The sequence below is a fragment of the Ananas comosus genome, linkage group 9 (genome assembly GCF_001540865.1).
Source record: "Ananas comosus cultivar F153 linkage group 9, ASM154086v1, whole genome shotgun sequence".
NCBI lineage: Eukaryota > Viridiplantae > Streptophyta > Magnoliopsida > Poales > Bromeliaceae > Ananas > Ananas comosus.
Genome location: NC_033629.1, coordinates 1,665,084 through 1,683,732, shown reverse-complemented (window position 1 = coordinate 1,683,732; position 18,649 = coordinate 1,665,084). Strand labels below are relative to the sequence as shown.

The 18,649-nt window shown below is 32.2% G+C and overlaps 1 protein-coding gene across 1 annotated transcript; it reads left to right on the top strand.

Annotated features, from left to right (window-relative positions):
- On the top strand, positions 7,370–14,535 carry LOC109715829 (homeobox-leucine zipper protein HOX32-like). The gene is made up of 18 exons (XM_020241021.1): positions 7,370–7,599; positions 8,852–9,011; positions 9,412–9,530; positions 9,621–9,711; positions 9,811–9,906; positions 9,979–10,092; positions 10,209–10,292; positions 10,402–10,557; positions 10,667–10,741; positions 10,823–10,929; positions 11,018–11,195; positions 11,647–11,838; positions 12,236–12,313; positions 12,405–12,533; positions 12,946–13,271; positions 13,503–13,608; positions 13,716–13,865; positions 14,064–14,535. Exons 1-18 carry the CDS (start codon positions 7,385–7,387, stop codon positions 14,208–14,210), a joined length of 2,523 nt encoding a protein of 840 aa, XP_020096610.1. The 5' UTR covers positions 7,370–7,384; the 3' UTR covers positions 14,211–14,535.

The window sequence follows — 18,649 nt, the reverse complement described above, 5'->3', positions numbered from 1 at the left end:
TTATTATTATTGGGTTTCAAGGACATGTAGGATTAGACACAAATATGCACTTCATCTCAAGAAGTATTTCTTCTTTTCTTTTTTTTTTTTTTTTTAAGAAANTTTTTTTTTTTTTTTTTGAGAGATAAGTGGCACGCTATCTGTTTCGTTTATTTTATTTAAAAATAAACTTAGCTAGAAATGTTAATCAACTAGAATTCTGTTAAACATAAAAATTTTTAAACACCGTTCTCTATCAGCTTAAGCTTTTAGAGTACAACGGTTGTTTCACATGGTATCAGAGCATGAGGTCCTGAGTTCGAGTCACGCCAGGCTCCTAGCATATTAATTTCCTCCCATTTAATTCAAGCCCACGTCATGGGCCGATTAAAAAGCCTCGAGCCCAGACGTGAGGAGGTGTGTTAAATATAAAAATATTTAAACACCATTCTCTAATAGAGTAACAGCTTAAGCTTTTAGAGTACCAACCACCAAGCCTTTTGCTACTTGCTCTAGGGACGGTCGGTCTCAAGAAGTATTTCAATATATAAATTTAGGAGATTTGAGCTCACCACTTCTCAAACTCTAATATCATTTATCTCCAAATAGCTAAGCTATCAAAAAACAATACTTAAGATGTTTTAACATTTCGAATTCAACATAATACACTTGTATATATTACTCTTTCACTCTATCATTCTTAGTATACGTTTGGCCAAGCTAGCATTGCATTAATATAATAAACTTCCTCATGTTAAGGAGCATGCATGAGTTGCGTAGATTATTACGTACTAATGTTTTCATTTGAATTTTAAAACACTTCTATATATCTTAATTAATCACAAGCATCTTTTAAGTCCTTCATTTAGGACTTGAACTGGACTTTTTAAAAAATTGACTTAGCCTTAATCAGAGTCCATTAGGTTGAATTATTAGGTGTGATTCTCAAGTACATACAAATCAAATCAAGAATTTGTAATTATCATAATCTTAATAGTACGTAACCAAACAAAATAAAACGTCGATCGTTACGACTCACAGGAGAAAAAACTCTTTATTAGACCGAATTTTTAAGACACACTCTTCACGGTTATATTTTTCTCTACACGAAGAAAAAGAAGTGGTATATATCTCAAAAACTGAGAAAAATGTAGAATTAATGAATCGAATAATTATATATCCATGTTGCTAACATTCGATCCGAAATATTGTTCAATATTTATTTTACCTCTTTGTTTGACTACCATGTCACGTTCTCTCTCCAATTAATAAAAATAAATGTAAATTAAAATAAATTAAAAATATATTAGATTTTGTTTATTGAAATAGGTAGTAAATGGGACTAAAAAAATATCCAAATTATAAATTGATAAGGAAGCTCTCCTAAATGATATTCAATATTTATTTTACCTCTTTGTTTGACTACCATGTCACGTTCTCTCTCCAATTAATAAAAATAAATGTAAATTAAAATAAATTAAAAATATATTAGATTTTGTTTATTGAAATAGGTAGTAAATGGGACTAAAAAAATATCCAAATTATAAATTGATAAGGAAGCTCTCCTAAATGATATAAATTTGATGATTGTTAGCTATAATGAAAAGCAAATACATTTTTTTTTTATATCGTAATTCTAATAAAATTCAAACAAATTAATTACTTTTATAAATTTATAAAAATAATATCGACATTAACTGTTCTAAATATATTTTTAAAATTTGAGGAATGCCACTGAAATTGCCAAAACCCAAAAAAAAAAATAATGTAAACTTCAAATACCACCCATATGATTTCGCACTTTCTCACTTTAGTATCATGTGATTTAAAGTGTATCAATTTAGTACTCTGTGGTTTTATTTATTTTTTTTCGTCAGTTCCTCCGTTAACATTTCGTTAAATTATATATAAAAAACTTCAGATACTTCTACCTAAATTTATTGAATATTTACTTTAGTATATTTTATTTTTAACTTTCTCATTGATTTAACAAAAAAAAATTAGTGCGAAAATAATAAAAAAATAAATTAAAATTATAGGATATAAAATTGATACACTTTAAAGTATAAAATACTAAAATAAAAAAAATGCAAAAGCATAAGAGTGGTATTTGAAATTTTTTCTAAAAAAAATAAAAAATCCTCCCGCCATGCGGGCCCCACAAGTCAGATCCGTAACCCGTTACTGCTATAACGCCGTTAAAAGCCCTGGTGACATAATCCTGTTGTCAGCGACCCAAATCTCACGCCGACAAAATAATTAATTACATTAATTAATTAATTAATTAAAACCCTCCGAGGATCCGACCCGACAATCCGTTCGAATATTTGCCCCCCAGTGTCCGGTCGCGGTCAAACAGCGTCCCCAAACGGGTCAAAGTACACCGGTAAAAATTTAGGGTAAACCAATTTCACCGCGATTTATCTTATTTTTATTTTATTTTACTATCCAGTAATTTAAAAAATTACACTTAATTTATAAGACCCCGATAGTCGTATATATAAGATATAATATAGTTAAATTTTTTAATCCGGTTATAACATTTTGGGTGGTGATTAGGCTCGTGCGATTAAGAGAGTTAAACGTACTAGAGTTAGAGTAATCCTATAATGGATGATAACATGAGAAGTTGCGCGTCACAGTTGGAATAATGATAAAAATGTACTGTAATATAATAATAATATCATATTATTATTTGTGATAGAATAATATTATTGTCACTTCAATAACAAATCAAGTTCAGTAAAACAAATTAGATTCTAAAACTTAATTAGAATAATCTGAAAAGATCAAGACAAAAGTTGCATCAAATTAAATTTTAAGGACCAAAGTGTCACGCGACCTATAGTTTGAGATCTACAAGTGTAAATCGGTATATTAGGCATTCAAAAATCTGTATATAAAAATTTATAAATTTTGAAAGCTTTTTTTTTTTTTCTCATTAGTCAAACTACAGTTTTTCTTCTATTTTTGATTATTGAAACTAATTGATTGACCCTCTTAATAAATTTTTAAATCTCGTAAGCTCAATTTTAAGATTCTGAAACATCTAATAAAAAACTCAGGTGCAGCGGTGCATGAGATGCGCAGAAACGCAGGGTGCAGGCAATAGTTTGTACTACATCTCTCTATTTTGTTTTTTGTTTGTTTTTTTTCATCAAACAATGCAAAGCAGAGGACACAAAGAGGTCTCCGTTTTTCGTAAGTGGTCCCTAAACTTTTTTACCATAAGTAGTTTAGAAGGACTATTTTGGCCTATTATGCAGGGGCTAGCAATTATATTTTAGGGTAAACTTTAAATACCACTCCTATAATTTCGCACTCTCTTACTTTAGTACCACGTGGTTTAAAATGTATCAATTTAGTATCCTGTGATTTTATTTTTCTCTTTTCGCTAGCTTTTTCGTTAATATTTCGTTAAATTATATACAAAAAATTTCAGATACCCACTTAACTTTATTGAATATTCAATTTAATATCCTTTCGTTTTAACTTTGTCACTGATTTAATAAAAAAAAATAGTGGAATTGATAATAAAAAGAGAAAAATAAAACCACAGACATAGGGCACTAAATTGATATTTAAACTATGTTGTACTAACGTGAGAAAGTGCGAAATCACATGGATGGTATTTGAAGCTTTTTCTATATTTTATGGTGTATTAATTTAATAACATTATTAGAAGGAGTATGATGATTACAAAATTTTGGTTTCTTTTTTTCTTTTTACAACATAGTTAGAAATATCAAATTATAATTAAGTTTATAACTTGTACTTTGGATGTAGAGTTTTATTGTAATTTTCAATGGCATATAACTTTTTTTTTTTGAGATAATGTACCAAAATTCAGTACTTCTAATAACAGAATTAGAAGCTATAACTCTTAATTTTACATATATATGTTTTTGACTTTCTAATTATAAAAAATTAATTATTTACACAAACAATATTTTATTGTGATTTATTAAATAATTCACCCATTTTAATTTTATCCAGTAGGATTGGGAAGGTTTTTAAAGGAAAAAAAAAAACTATAAATATTAGATTTTTTTTTAAAAAAAGTCTGAGAAGTCTTATTCTATTATTCTCTATTAAAAGAAATAAAAGCGAAATCTCTCAAATAATAATATCTTTAATATTTATATTCAATATTATTTTCAGTATGAGCTTGAAACTTTGGATACAGTGTTGAATTACATAAGAAAAAAAAAAGAGATTATAGGCTTGGTAAGATTCGAACCTTTAATTTTGACAATTAGAATTTCTAATTTCATCAAATATTTTAATGTGCGCTTCTGCAGTTCTGCATGGCTAAGTTACTAATTACAATACCGTTTTTGTCATATATAATCGTGACGTCTTATAAAGTTTCAAAACAAAAAATAATTTATTTTTTTATTCCAACATATGAGAAAAGCAACAAAACCGGAGACAAGCTTATTCTTTTATCCAGTTCTCATACTTAATTTCCGAAGCAGAAAAGAGAAAGAAACATACATATTTTTCGCATTTCAAAATTTTATAATATTGTGAATAAGACATGCAAATCAAAACTACTATAAATTAGTAACTCCGACTAAGAATAGTATCTGATAAAGTTTGCCTATTATAATTTCTAGAAAAAACTTCAAAAACACCCCCTATGGTTTCGTAGTTTCTCACTTTGCCCCCTTGTGATTTAAAATGTATTAATTTGCCCCCCTGTTGTTTTTTTTTCTTTTTTTCTTATCAATTTCATTATTTTTTTTCTTAAATCAGTGATAAAGTTAAAATTAAAGGGTAGTAAAATAAATATTTGATAAATCTAAATGGGTATCTGAAAATTTTTTTATATAATTTAATGAAATATTAACGAAAAAGCTACCGAAAAGATAAAAACGAAACCACGGGGGCCAATTTGATATATTTTAAACTACAGGGGGCAGAGTGAGAAACTACGAAAACCATATGGAGGTTTTTTGAAGTTTTTCCTAATTTCTAATATTAAAAGAGCAAAAATTGAGAGAATCTTTGTATATTTCGTTCTACCTCAGAAGAATATGGAGCAAAGCTCAATATGGGAATAGTAAAAGGACTGTTTACAAATTGTGCCCGGAACTTCTTTCACTCAAACCGTTCACTTTTTGGGGAACAGAAACAGTTTTTAAGGACTCAAAAGCACGAGTTTTGGGCGAAAAAGTAAAAGGGACAAAAGATCTCACCGCATTTGATGCAGAGATTCGGGTTTATAAAAAGAAGGCGCCGAAATAATAATAGTAATAATAATAATAACTGCGAAATTATTAGACCTTTTTTTGTACGATAAATAGGAACCGTTGGATCATCATTAATTACGGCCGAGATTACGTAGCTGGCGCCTACGTAGTCGTAGGGTTTTAAGCTATAAACACTTAACGTATCTGGGAAAGATACTGTGGTGTGGTGTACGTGCGGAGCACGTTAAGGAGAGGGGTTTGTGTACGCTGTGGTATAAAAGTATTTGGCTTAATTTTATCCATGTCCCTACAAATATAGTGAATAATAAATATATCCCTACAAAGTTTAACTTTTATCTGTTACCCCTACAAAAGTTCTAATATTTTCAAATATGTTCTTCTGATTTATTATCGGTAGAGAACCGTTAGAGAATTATTTATATTTTCAATTTTGCCATCAAAATATATTCCTTCAAAAGTCATACTAATATAATATAAAAAGTAAAAATATCAAAAACTAACCATAATTAAGTATTTAATCCATGGTTAATTAACTTTTTCTAATGGATTTTAATAATAGAAATATAGTTGAAAATATTAGGACTTTTATAGAAATAATATATAAAAGTTAAACTTTGTAGGAATATATTTACTATTCACTATATTTATAGGGACATGTATGAAATTAACCCAAAGTATTTATACGGCAGAGGCGTAGAGAGAACTCTCTATAGATCTCTCAATATATTTATTTAATTTCGAGAGTAAATTAAGAGCCCACTTCGTCTAGGTTTTGGAATAGTAATTTCTACATAATTAATCTTAATTTGAAAAATTAATTTTAGTTAAAAGCTACTGAGTATTTTGCTAAGTTAAGATTAAAAATAAGGATTCACTTCTTATGGTTGTTCATGATTTTAAAAAATCACAATGTGATCTTAAATGCTTTTTATTTTCTAAAATATATTTCTAAAGCTATTTGGCAAAGTTAAGAGCGAAAATACCTTAATTTCTAAAGCTGTACTTTATTTTTAACCAAAGGTATGGTACGACATACTCGAATAGACAGATAGCGCGAATCGTACACACCGTTTGTGCCAATTAATGTCCATTAACACAATAGTTCTTGAAAATAAGTATGAATTATGTTTTATTTCTATATCTTTATATAACTAAAAGAATGACTTGGTAGGTCGGTATAATAATTTTTTATAATGAGCACAAAATCAAAATAAGTAAAATAAAAAATGATGAAATGACAGATTAAGAATAGCAGACTTTCTCAACAGTAGAGATTTTACGATAAACTCTGATTTAATGTAATTTAAAAGATTAGTTAGCACTATAAATGCGAATTTTTAAATTATGAATGTGAACAGTAAATAGGCCAAATACAAATACAAAAAAAAATAATTTTTATTTATTTCATTGAAGGTGGAGTTGAGCCCTAAATAAATTTTATTTTTATAATTATGAAGCGAAATTTTTTTCATTTATAGCACTTATTTGGCAGAGAGTAAATATGATGTAAAAGTGTAATAATTTTTTTTTATTTATTCAATCTAAAATAAAATTAAAATAATTAAATAATAAAAATAAATATTTATTATTAAAAATTATTTATTTTCGAAGAAACAAACAAGCTCGTACAGCGAAAGCACAGTCGTAACAGCTACACAACAACACTCATTATTCTCGTTCCCTCCCTATTAAACAAAACTTTTAAAGATTTTAAAATTCTTAAAAATTGGAAAAAAAAAAAAAAAACTCCCCATAACTATCCCCGTGCTCTCTCTCTCTCTCTCTCTCTCTCTCTCTCTCTCTTTCTTTTATAAAGTGTCATCTCACAGCCGCAGTTCTTAAACTATAAACAGATCGATTTTTATTTTTTAATTTTTTTATAAATAGGTTCTCGTCGTCTCCTACCTCCACTTTCCTCTTCTCTCGAATCCCTTACACTGCTGTTGCTACTACTACAAAAGAGAGATTGGGAGGGGGGTGGGGGGGAGAAATGGGGTCCCCAGTGGTAGCGAAGAAGCCGATGCTAGGGTTAGGGTATCCGAGCTCGGCAGCGGAGGAGGTGAGGGCGTTGTGAGCTCGTGTGATGCGGGAGAGAGGCGGGTCTGAGCAGCTCCAGCCGCGGCTACCGAGGGTCCGGAAGAGGAGGGGCGTTAGGGTTTGGTAGGGGGGGATTTGTGGGGGAGGTGGCGATGGCGATGGCGATGGGGGTGGCGGGGAAGGAGAAGGCGGGGATGGATGCGGGGAAGTACGTGAGGTACACGCCGGAGCAGGTGGAGGCGCTCGAGAGGGTCTACAACGAGTGCCCTAAGCCGAGCTCCATGCGGCGACAGCAGCTCATACGGGAGTGCCCCATCCTCTCCAACATCGAGCCCAAGCAGATCAAAGTATGGTTCCAGAATCGCAGGTGAGATAAGATCCCAGCTAGGGTTTCTACTCTTTCATTTTTGGAGAACTTATCTAGGTTTCCGAATTAAGTTTCCGTTGATTCAAGTTTGGGGATGCGAATGGTTTTCAAAATAAATGTTGATTTCATGGTTTTTTTTTTTTATTAATTTGCGCTTTTTTTGTACTGTTCTGTTAGAAAGGAGAGATTTTTACATAAAAATAACACGGCAAGTGATTCGGGGTATCTATTTTTGGGTTAATGTGTATATGGTAATGGTTAAAAGAGTATGCTGAGTTATCTATTTATCGGATTTTTCCAAATATTTGACTCAATGAAAGGCGACACCTTTTAGTCTCGTCCTATTTGTTCTGTTCTATTCGGAAGTTTTCATGTGGACTATTCGTGTAGTTATATGGAGATTCATAATGTACGTCGTATATGTGCAAGTACGTATACATGTATATCGTGTATTGTATGTGTATGTACATATGTATTTTATTGTTGTTTGAAATTTTTTTTGTGGGCGTAATATTTTTACCTTCTACTAATTCCCCTTGTAACTGTATTGTTGAGCTGAATCATTGATGAGTTTATCCATATTAAATTATACAAAACAACTATTTTTCCTAACAGCTTACTCTGATAGAGTAATGTGTTTTCATATTTTAATATTTAATATTTTTTTTTATGTCTGTGCTCGAGATTTTTTTGATAGGCTCGTTACGTGGACTTGAATTAAATGGGGAAAAATCAATAACGCTTGGAGCCTGACGATCTCCTGTTCTAATATCATGCTAAACTATATGAAACGATCGTTGTTCTCTAATAGATTAGCTAGTAGAGAATAATGTCCTGTATTTTTATGTTTGACAATCTGTATATTCGCAATACAATTTAAGTATGTTCAAGAAGTTCTTAAATTTTATATCTGAACTTTCATTTTCTTCTATTCACATTTAGGCAGTATTTTCACTTTTTTCTTCTCTATTCTTGAGCCTTTTTAAGCGAAATGTGATGTTGATTTATCGATACTTGGTGGAAAAGATTGTTGTTCGTAGGAAATCAATGTGAGGCGAAATTTTAACTAATTTTGATGTAATTTTTAAACATTTTATACATTTGTTTCTCTCTATTGGTTCGATCCAAATAATTCGGTTTACAGTTGCCTCATTTGGTGGAACTAATAGGATTTATGTTTGTGTTTTTCTACTACTAGCAATGTATCCATTATTTTTTCTCCTTACACTTAACTGTTTGTCGTGATCTGTAGATGCCGCGAAAAGCAGAGAAAGGAAGCCTCTCGACTACAAACAGTCAATCGGAAGCTAACAGCCATGAATAAGCTGTTGATGGAGGAAAATGACCGACTGCAGAAGCAGGTGTCTCAGCTTGTTTATGAGAATGGCTATATGCACCAGCAAATTCACACTGTAAGCTATTTATATTCTTTCCTATCTCTAAATAAATTTATTTTTTTAGGGGGCTGTTCTTATTGATATTTAGCATAGCATGATAAGTGCTAGTTTCTTTAGGAATTATGTCTGATGATTTATTTTGTTTTGTTTTTTACGTCTGCATGATTGCCAAAAGTTGCTTTATTAAATATTAACTCTAGTTTTTGTTATGGAGGACTAATTAAGCACATTACCTATGATGTGCAATTTTGTTTTTTTAATGGGTTTCTTTATTTCAAGTTCTCATTTTGTTAAACATCTCTTATTGCACTTCTCATGTTGTATCTTCTGAATCATTTATTTTATTATCTTTCTCTCTCTAGTCTCTACCTTCTGAGTATACCTACATGGCTAACAATTTCTCTGAATTATTCAGGCATCTGTGGCAAATACAGACACAAGCTGTGAGTCTGTAGTGACAAGTGGTCAGCACCACCATCAACAATGTAATCCAACATCTCAGCATCCGCCTAGGGATGCAAACGACCCAGCTGGGTAATCAGTCATTTGATGGTTAAATTGTTTCAAAATTGTTATTTTAACTAGTTAGTTGACTTGTTACTATTTTGGCATTCTTCTTGATAGTCTACTCGCAATCGCTGAGGAGACCTTGGCAGAGTTCCTATCAAAAGCTACAGGAACTGCTGTTGATTGGGTGCAGATGGTTGGGATGAAGGTATTTCATTCAATATTGTGTTCTTTATTGCTGTAGTGTCTTCTATTCCTAGATTACTAACCTCAAAAGGCAAATTCTTTTTTTATTTTTCTGTTCTAGCCTGGTCCGGATTCTCTTGGAATCGTTGCTGTTTCCCACAATTCCAGTGGGGTAGCAGCACGAGTCTGCGGCCTTGTTAGTCTAGAACCAACAAAGGTAAATCATTTACTGACGAGGATTTCAACATCTTTTTCATTCGTAAATGCTTCATGATTTTCCTTTCATTAGGTCGCGGAGATAATCAAAGATCGCCCATCTTGGTATCGTGACTGCCGTTGCCTTGATGTGCTGAGTGTTATTCCTACCGGTAACGGGGGAAACATTGAACTTATTTATATGCAGGTCTGTATATGTATATGGTTATTTGGCCAGTTTATTTCTGTTCTTACATTTTTGTTATTAGTTTTTCTTTTTCAGAATTTATTCTTTCTAAATGAATATTTTCCTTAATTTTGCAGACTTATGCACCTACTACGCTAGCAGTGGCACGTGACTTTTGGACGCTTAGATACACTACTGGTCTGGAAGATGGCAGTCTTGTGGTAAATACCTTTGTATCGTCTGTATAATGAGATTATATTACTTAGTCTTGTATATTCAATCGCTCTCAAAGGATCAAAACTAATTTCATATGCAATATTTTATCCATAGATCTGTGAGAGATCATTGACTCCAACAACTGGTGGTCCAACTGGGCCTCCCCCTCAGAATTTTGTGAGAGCCGATATGTTTCCTAGTGGATGCCTAATTCGACCGTGTGATGGTGGTGGCTCTATGATTCATATTGTGGATCATGTTGATTTGGAGGTAAGAACAATATTCATAAGTGCTCTCAATGAGTGCTTATGTTGAAATTTTATTCACTTATTTTTTATTCGATCATATTTTTCATTTTCTTGTTTCTTCCTTTTTCTAGGCTTGGAGTGTTCCCGAGGTTCTTAGACCCCTTTATGAGTCCCCGAAGATTCTTGCACAGAAAATGACTCTTGGTGTAAGTTCTGTGTTATCTTAATGGTCTTCTCTTGGAGATGGTCAGTATGTCACTAACTGCTTACAAATCGTGTTCAATCAGGCATTGCGCCACATTCGACAAATAGCTCAAGAATCAAGTGGTGAAGTTTCTTATGTTGGCGGCCGGCAACCTGCAGTTTTAAGGACATTCAGCCACAGACTCTGCAGGTTAGCTGATGTTTTTCTATATCTTATCAAATTTCTTCGTACTTTATAATTATTGGGCTTCTAAGAAATGCATTTTTGCTATTATCAGAGGCTTCAATGATGCTGTGAATGGATTCACTGAAGATGGATGGTCATTGATGAGTAATGATGGTGTTGATGATGTTGCTATTGCGATCAACTCATCACCAAACAAGCTTCTTGGATCTTCTGCATTCTTTTGTGCTGTTGGAGGAGTTTTATGTGTAAAGGCATCAATGTTGCTGCAGGTCTCACTCATAAACCTTCGTTCCTTTTCCATTTTGGATTAAAATGTGTCATAATGTTGTGTATCTTAAACTGAAGAGACCCTATTGATTCTATTTTCCTAATGAGTTGGAAACTTACTTTTTACATATAATGCTAACATGGTGGAAGCCCTACATAAATATTGTTGTTTTCACTTTGTCCTGAATGAAATATTGAAACCTAGACCACTCACAGTGTAATATTTCAGCATCTAGCCTCCTATCAATATTCGATAGGTGACTTGCATGATTTTGGCTCCTTCCCTTAGTGTTTGTATTTCTTGGGGATAATGCGAACTTGCAATACCTGTAGAAAGTTTCTTGCATTCTGGTCTTAATTTAACAACATATGACTGAGAAATTGAAACTTCCTGCATTCTGTTCTTATTAAATGCTCGAGTCTAACAATATATTTGGTAATGATGTAATGTAGAACGTACCTCCTGCCTTACTTGTCCGGTTTCTACGGGAGCACCGCTCTGAGTGGGCCGACTGCGGTGTTGATGCTTATTCTGCTGCTTCTTTGAGAGCTAGCCCATTTGCTGTTCCTGGTTTGAGGGCTTATAATGGGTTTATGGGCAGTCAGGTCATTCTACCTCTTGCTCATACTTTGGAACATGAAGAGGTACTTTTTCTGGGAAATGCTTCCTTACTATATGCTTGTTCTTCATAGTTACTTCTACATATACAACCTTGCTAAATCATATTTTTACATTATACACCCCTGTGAAATCTCAATTACCAATTTACCATGCCTTTGAAGTGCTGTTTCTTGCAAACATATCCTTATCTTAAGCTGAGTTGTCCAGCTCATGGGGAAGTTGGTTTTAGATTCGAAAATTTCTCATTTTAAAGTGGGGTATTTATCTAAGTAGAAGTTAAGATTTTGAATTTCCTGTATGAAAATCCAGAACCTCAGTTTTTACAGGGGCATGTATGTAAAAGAAATTTTTTTTGTAGGCTTTACTCATATCAATATCTCTTTAGTATTACAGTATGTCTTATTAGCTTCTTTGTTGCAGTTCCTGGAGGTTATTAGGCTTGAAGGCCCTGGTTTTAATCAGGATGAAATTATGCCAAGGGACATGTATTTGCTTCAGGTTTGTACTTGATTCAACTGTTTGTTTTGTAGGTGTGTATCAACTTGGTTTTATTTGATTTGTGCCCTCTTTTTTTGGTTTTACTCGACAGCTTTGCAGTGGAGTTGATGAGATAGGTGCTTGTGCACAGCTTGTATTTGCACCTATTGATGAATCTTTTGCTGATGATGTGCCTCTGCTGGCTTCTGGTTTCCGTGTGATCCCGTTGGACGCTAAGACAGTTAGTATTTTCACTCCTAAAGCTATATTAAGACATGAGAGATTTTGACGGAAACAGAATTTTTGTTTTCCGTGATGGTTTTTTGAAGTTGAAGTTTCTAGCTTTATGTTTGTAAATTATTTAGGACTCTATATGGATGCATGGATAATTTATCCAGCATCTCTCTCTTGGTTTCTGCAAGGAAGCAATCTCATTTCTTAGATCCACTATCCTATTTTTTAATCTGCCATTCTTGACAAGCGAGGAAGAAAGATTAAGTAACCCGAAGTGCCTTTGTTGAAATCTCTATTTTGCTTGGAAAATACCATTTATTGATTGTGCAATTTTCTGTTTATGTCCCTACTTTTCTTATTTGATCCTTAAGAGCATCTTGCTAATTTTCTTATCTGTGCCATTGTCGGTGTAACTGCAGGATGGGCCAGGCACCACTCGAACGCTCGACCTGGCTTCCACACTTGAGGTTGGATCTGGTGTTGGTTCAAGGCCTAAAAGCAATCCTTCTAATTCATACAATCAAAGATCGGTTCTGACCATTGCATTCCAGTTCATGTATGAGAACCACCTTCGAGAAAATGTTGCGACAATGGCGAGACAGTATGTGAGAAGCGTAATGGCCTCTATACAGAGAGTAGCTATGGCAATAGCCCCTTCACGTCTAGGGCCTCAGATCGGTGCGAAGAATCTGCCAGGCTCTCCTGAAGCTCACACTCTTGCGAGGTGGATTTCAAGGAGCTATAGGTAATTTCTTCTTTTATTTTAGTTTCTTGCATTCAACCTTTATTCGATTTTGCGACTTGCTTAGAGTTGACGCTGCCTTGATTGCATTGGAACAATGTAGTCCCTGAAACTCGTATGCTCTTGATGTCCAAATTGGCCATATCAATACTGTTTAAACAAGCTGAATGAGAAAAGTCATTTTATATAGTAAAATGCTCATTTTATTGAAACAGTAGAATTTATAACTTCCAGGTTTCACACTGGAGTGGAGCTCTTTCCCGCCGATTCCCCAGAAGATGATTCTCTGCTGAAACTCCTGTGGCACCATTCTGATGCTATCATGTGCTGTTCTTTGAAGGCAAGTGTTTACTGCTCACTTTTATTTCTCGTAACGAACGTATTCAATGCACTAGGAATAACCTCAAACTCAAAGGTTGATGCCATATGGCACTCGAACAAATGCAGGCTTCTCCTGTTTTCACCTTCACGAACCAAGCTGGTCTTGACATGCTGGAAACTACGTTAGTAGCTCTTCAAGATATAAGACTTGAGAAAATTCTTGATGATGGTGGTCGGAAGGTGCTGTGCTCCGAATTCGACAAGATCATGCAACAGGTATTGCTTCTGTTGTTTGCTTTTGTTTTCGTCCTCAAGCTCAATATGCTGAAAAGCACTAGAATACAGCGACATAAACAAAACTAAGTTTCTCACTTGATGCCTTTACTCCAACATGCGTTTAAAAACTATTATTTGAATATTTTAAACCGCGACATCTAAGTACTATAAATGTTACCCCTTTTCTCTTTCTTTCAGGGTTTTGCTTATCTACCCGCCGGCATATGCATGTCGAGCATGGGTCGACCGGTTTCGTACGAGCAGGCAGTGGCATGGAAAGTTCTCGACGAAGATGATTTGCCGCATTGTCTGGGCTTAATGTTCCTGAACTGGTCCTTTGTTTGAGATATTCGTTGTTTCAAGCATCTAAGAAAACTACGCAGTTCATTTTGTCAGGGTTTATCAGTACTCCTGTGAATTTAGGAGCTTATTGTATGGAACTGTTGTGCTGAGTTATGTTGTTGTTCTTTTGTTCTCAGTTTTTTAAGTTAAATTACTGTTTTTTTCGAGTAAAACATGGAGGATAGGGGTATATTAGCACTGGGATATGCTTTAGTCCACCCAATCGAACTGTTTGTTCTAGGAATGAGCTTTTCGATGAAGCACTTGTAGCCTTTTAACCAAAAACGTTATGAATGGCTTATGAGGTGTGGCCAAAAATTTCTGGTAATTTCTTGTGGATCTACAACATTTGGAGCATCTGTAACATTCACTTGTGGCGTAAGGCTATTTATTATACTTTAGAAGCACTAATTGTTAACTTTTGGGCTCTTGGATTTCTAGGGTTTACAATTTTAATAGTGGTAATAGGGAGAATTCAAGGGCCCAAAAGTTGGTGTTTTCAAAAATATAGCTTTAACTCTTCCCTTTGTGTACAATTTTTTTAAACAAATCAGGTGTTGAGGATGATACCAACTATTTTAATGGTATTATCTATTAGGCTCCCTATTTAATTAAGGTAAAGACATACAAAACCTATATGAAGTATGAACCATTTTGATTTGGTTATTTAATCTTTTTAAAATTTTAATTTGTGTCGGTTAATGATAATTTGACTTTAAAATTTTAACTAATTATTGATTTTAGTAAATTTATAATTACGATAATTTAATGAAATATATCAGCAAAATTTATAATGATAAACAATATATATTCAAATTATAAGGTTAAAATGTTGTTAACTGAATTAAAACAAACAAATTAAATACATAAGCTTTGATAGTAAAATTAAAAATTGCAATATTAGACAGTAAAACTAATATGGTCAATAATTAAGATAAGTTCTATACGATTCTTACCAACTTATATAAAGGGTTAATCGCATACAAGTTACTGTAAACATATCAAATAGCAGGTATATCCCTACAAAATTTAATTTTTTATATTTATTTCTATAAAAGTTCTAATATTTTTAAATATATCTTGGTGTTAGGATCCATTAGAAAAATATAGTTAATTATAGATAAAATATACTGAATCCTGATTAATGAATAAGGTAATTTTATTTTTTTACCCATCTTATATTATTTATTGAATTTTCGAAAGACATATTTGTGACGGTAGAAATGCCTTTCAGTTATCTTTTATTAAAAAATAAATAATACACTAATAGTAAAAAATCAGAAGAACAAATACAAATATCATTAAATTTTTATAAAAATAAATATAAAAAATTAAACCTCATAAAAATATATTTATTATTCGATATTTTTATTAGAAGCTGTATAAAATTAATTCTTATATAAATTAGTAGCTATGTGTATAAAAAAAAAAAAAATTTCTAGTGAAACCAATTACATTACATGTTCATGAAAACTTGAAAAATATTTTTTTATTTGAACTTTTATGATTTGACTGGAATTGTTCTTTTGTCGTTATTGCGCTTTGTTTCAGCAAAAACGAAGCCACAGATACCGAAACTGTACCACCACATTAATAATCACTATTTTTGAAAAATTGTAATAAATTTTTAAAAAAAAGCCAAAAAAAAGTGTAATGCCAAAATAATAAAACAAAAAATAAAATGTAGGACATGATAGCTCTCGTAGGTCCTATCACATCATCTGTAGCAGCAGCAACAATTTACAAATCCATGTTGGGACAGTTCGCATAGTCATCTGATGTGACCGCATATCAAATTTTGAATTATGGAATTTAAATTATCCAAAAAATTTATAAATAAAATGTTATAAAATTTAAGATTAATTACAAACATATCTCTGCAAACATAGTAATTTGCGAATATATCTATAAAGTTTAACTTTCATATGTAGTTCATATAAAAGTCCATTTGATTCGTTACTGTTAAAACACTGTTTATTTTATAAGTGAAATGATTTTTTTTGCCATCACAAAAATGAAAAATGTTCTTTCAAAAATCTCAACTATTAATTAAATAGGAATAAAAAGGTCAATTCACATCATTAACTAACCGAGGTTAAGTTAATTTATCAATGGGCGGTAGGGAGATATTTGAAAATATTAGAACTTTTGCAGAGATAACATATAAAAGTTAAACTTTATAGGATTATATTTATAATTCACTATGTTTATAGGGATCTGTATGAAATTAATCCTAAAATTTAAAACTCTTGTAGTAAGGTAAACTATACTCTCAATTATCAATAGTAGAGAAAAAAAATAGTATTAAATTTACAAAAGTAAATGTTTTAAATTAATAAGCTTACAAATAGCGTATAAGTACATTCAAATTTAGGACAAAACTTGAGTAGGGACCCCTTCAATTCGCTCCTTAGTGTTAATTTTTGCATATATATCTTGAAGAAATTAATTTTAATATTTTTTTATATATATCCGAATTAATCTGTTTTAAATCAGTACACGTATAAAATATAATATTTTTCTTATCGGACAATGCTAGTTCTACAACCCAAACAGGATTGTAAGATATCATCCAAGGGTCACCTTCTCTCCTAGAGTCGTGACATTTTTTATTTTTTTGATATTAAAGTCTGTTTTCTTTTAAAAATAATTTACATGAAAATATTAAAATTTCTGGATTGGAAGTTCGTAATCTTACGGTGCTCTTTGGTTGTGCGGACTTAGCATTTCTCCTATCTATGTTGCTCTCAAATTGGATCAATTTTCCAACATTGGATCTTGGGTGCTCCGACGCGTTGTTGGAATTTCTCCAAATTTGAGATACCTATCATAAGATTTTGGGCTCTCAGGAATTCTAAATTTAGGATGCACATAAACACTCGTTGCAGTTAAAAATATCTCCTTACTATTAATTGAGAAGAAGATCTATCTCATTTTAAATTAAGAACATAATATCTATAAATAATAGCCAAATGTAATAAATTTATTTATTAATATCAAAATCCATTCTATTAACAACTTTTGCTTTGTTTTTATATAATAGCCATATTTTATATTACCTTTCCCTCTCTCTCTCTCTCTCTCTCTCTCTCTCTCTCTTCTTTTTTTCTTTTTTGTTGATATTATCAACTTTCCTTTGTGCATGAGCTTATCAAAGCATGTTACAAAAAGTTTTCGAGCACTGTGTTCCACTTCCTTTATCTCTCTAGGGACAAGAAGTGCTTTACCTTTTTCTTTTTTCTTTTTTCCTTTTTCTCTCTCTTTTTTTTTTATTTTTCCTCTCTCTCTTGCAACAACATATTTAGCAACCTCAAATCTTTTTGTCTCTATAAATTTTTGCTGTGATAGTCGTGAGATTTTGTTGTCTCAATGTGTTAAACAAAAAAGACCTAATTGTCGTATCGTTATCGCTAACCATTAATTCCAAAAGCTCGATCATTTAGAAATACGCAACCAATGCACTTAAAGAATATTAATACAACGCTCACGAGTTTCGATTGTCATCCGGCCAACCCAGCCTTGCGCCACTTTGAATATGACTCGACACAATCCGATCTCACGCCATTTCGAACGTGACTCGGCCCACTTGGTCTCCCGCCACAGGGCAGAATGCTGGTTTATTTAAGCCAACACTAACTAGAGAGATAATTTATTGTACCTTATTTGAGGGGTTTGAAGGGTCTATTTTGAGAAATGACCAATAATTTACAGGATGTTTCATTCCGACAAAAATATTTCAGAAAATAATTTTTTTGCTGGAAAATTATTTTCTATCCATAAGAAAAGTAGGTTCTTTTTTAAAACATTTTTCTTTAGATTTCATGAAAAAATAATATTTTCATCGAAAAAAAAGAAACTGATGTATTCCATAAAAATATTTTTTTTTTCGAAAAACTTCGATGAATTTTAGAGGAATCAAACGCCCTCCTAATTCTACTTTTGCTTCTATTTTCAGCTATAGTTATTTTTTTAAAAAAAAATTTTGATAAGCGAAATTTTTTTTTTTTTGTTACAGTAGGAAGCTGAAATAAAATTCTGATACCAAAAAAGAAAAAAGAAAAAAAAATTCTACATATATAACCATTTTAGATAAGGCCCATTTTGTAGCAAATTTGGACCGGCCCATGAAAGCTAAGCCTAATTGTAATTGGGCCTTTTGTTTGGGGGAATTAACAATAGGCCCATAATTTATTAATCCTGCACCTGGTGCACCAAATCACCCGTGAATCGTATTCGTTTAATTCCACGTGTACTATCTAAACTCAAAATAGCTTTTGTTTTACGAAAATTATTTAACTTTTATAAACAATCAAAATTTCAAAAGGAAATTCAATGAAAGGAAACTCGTAACGGTGCACGTATGAATCGGTGCACAAGGTGTAGGCAGTATTTACACTCCGTTTTCCACTTGTTACTCCACCGACACGTGTAATGAACGATTT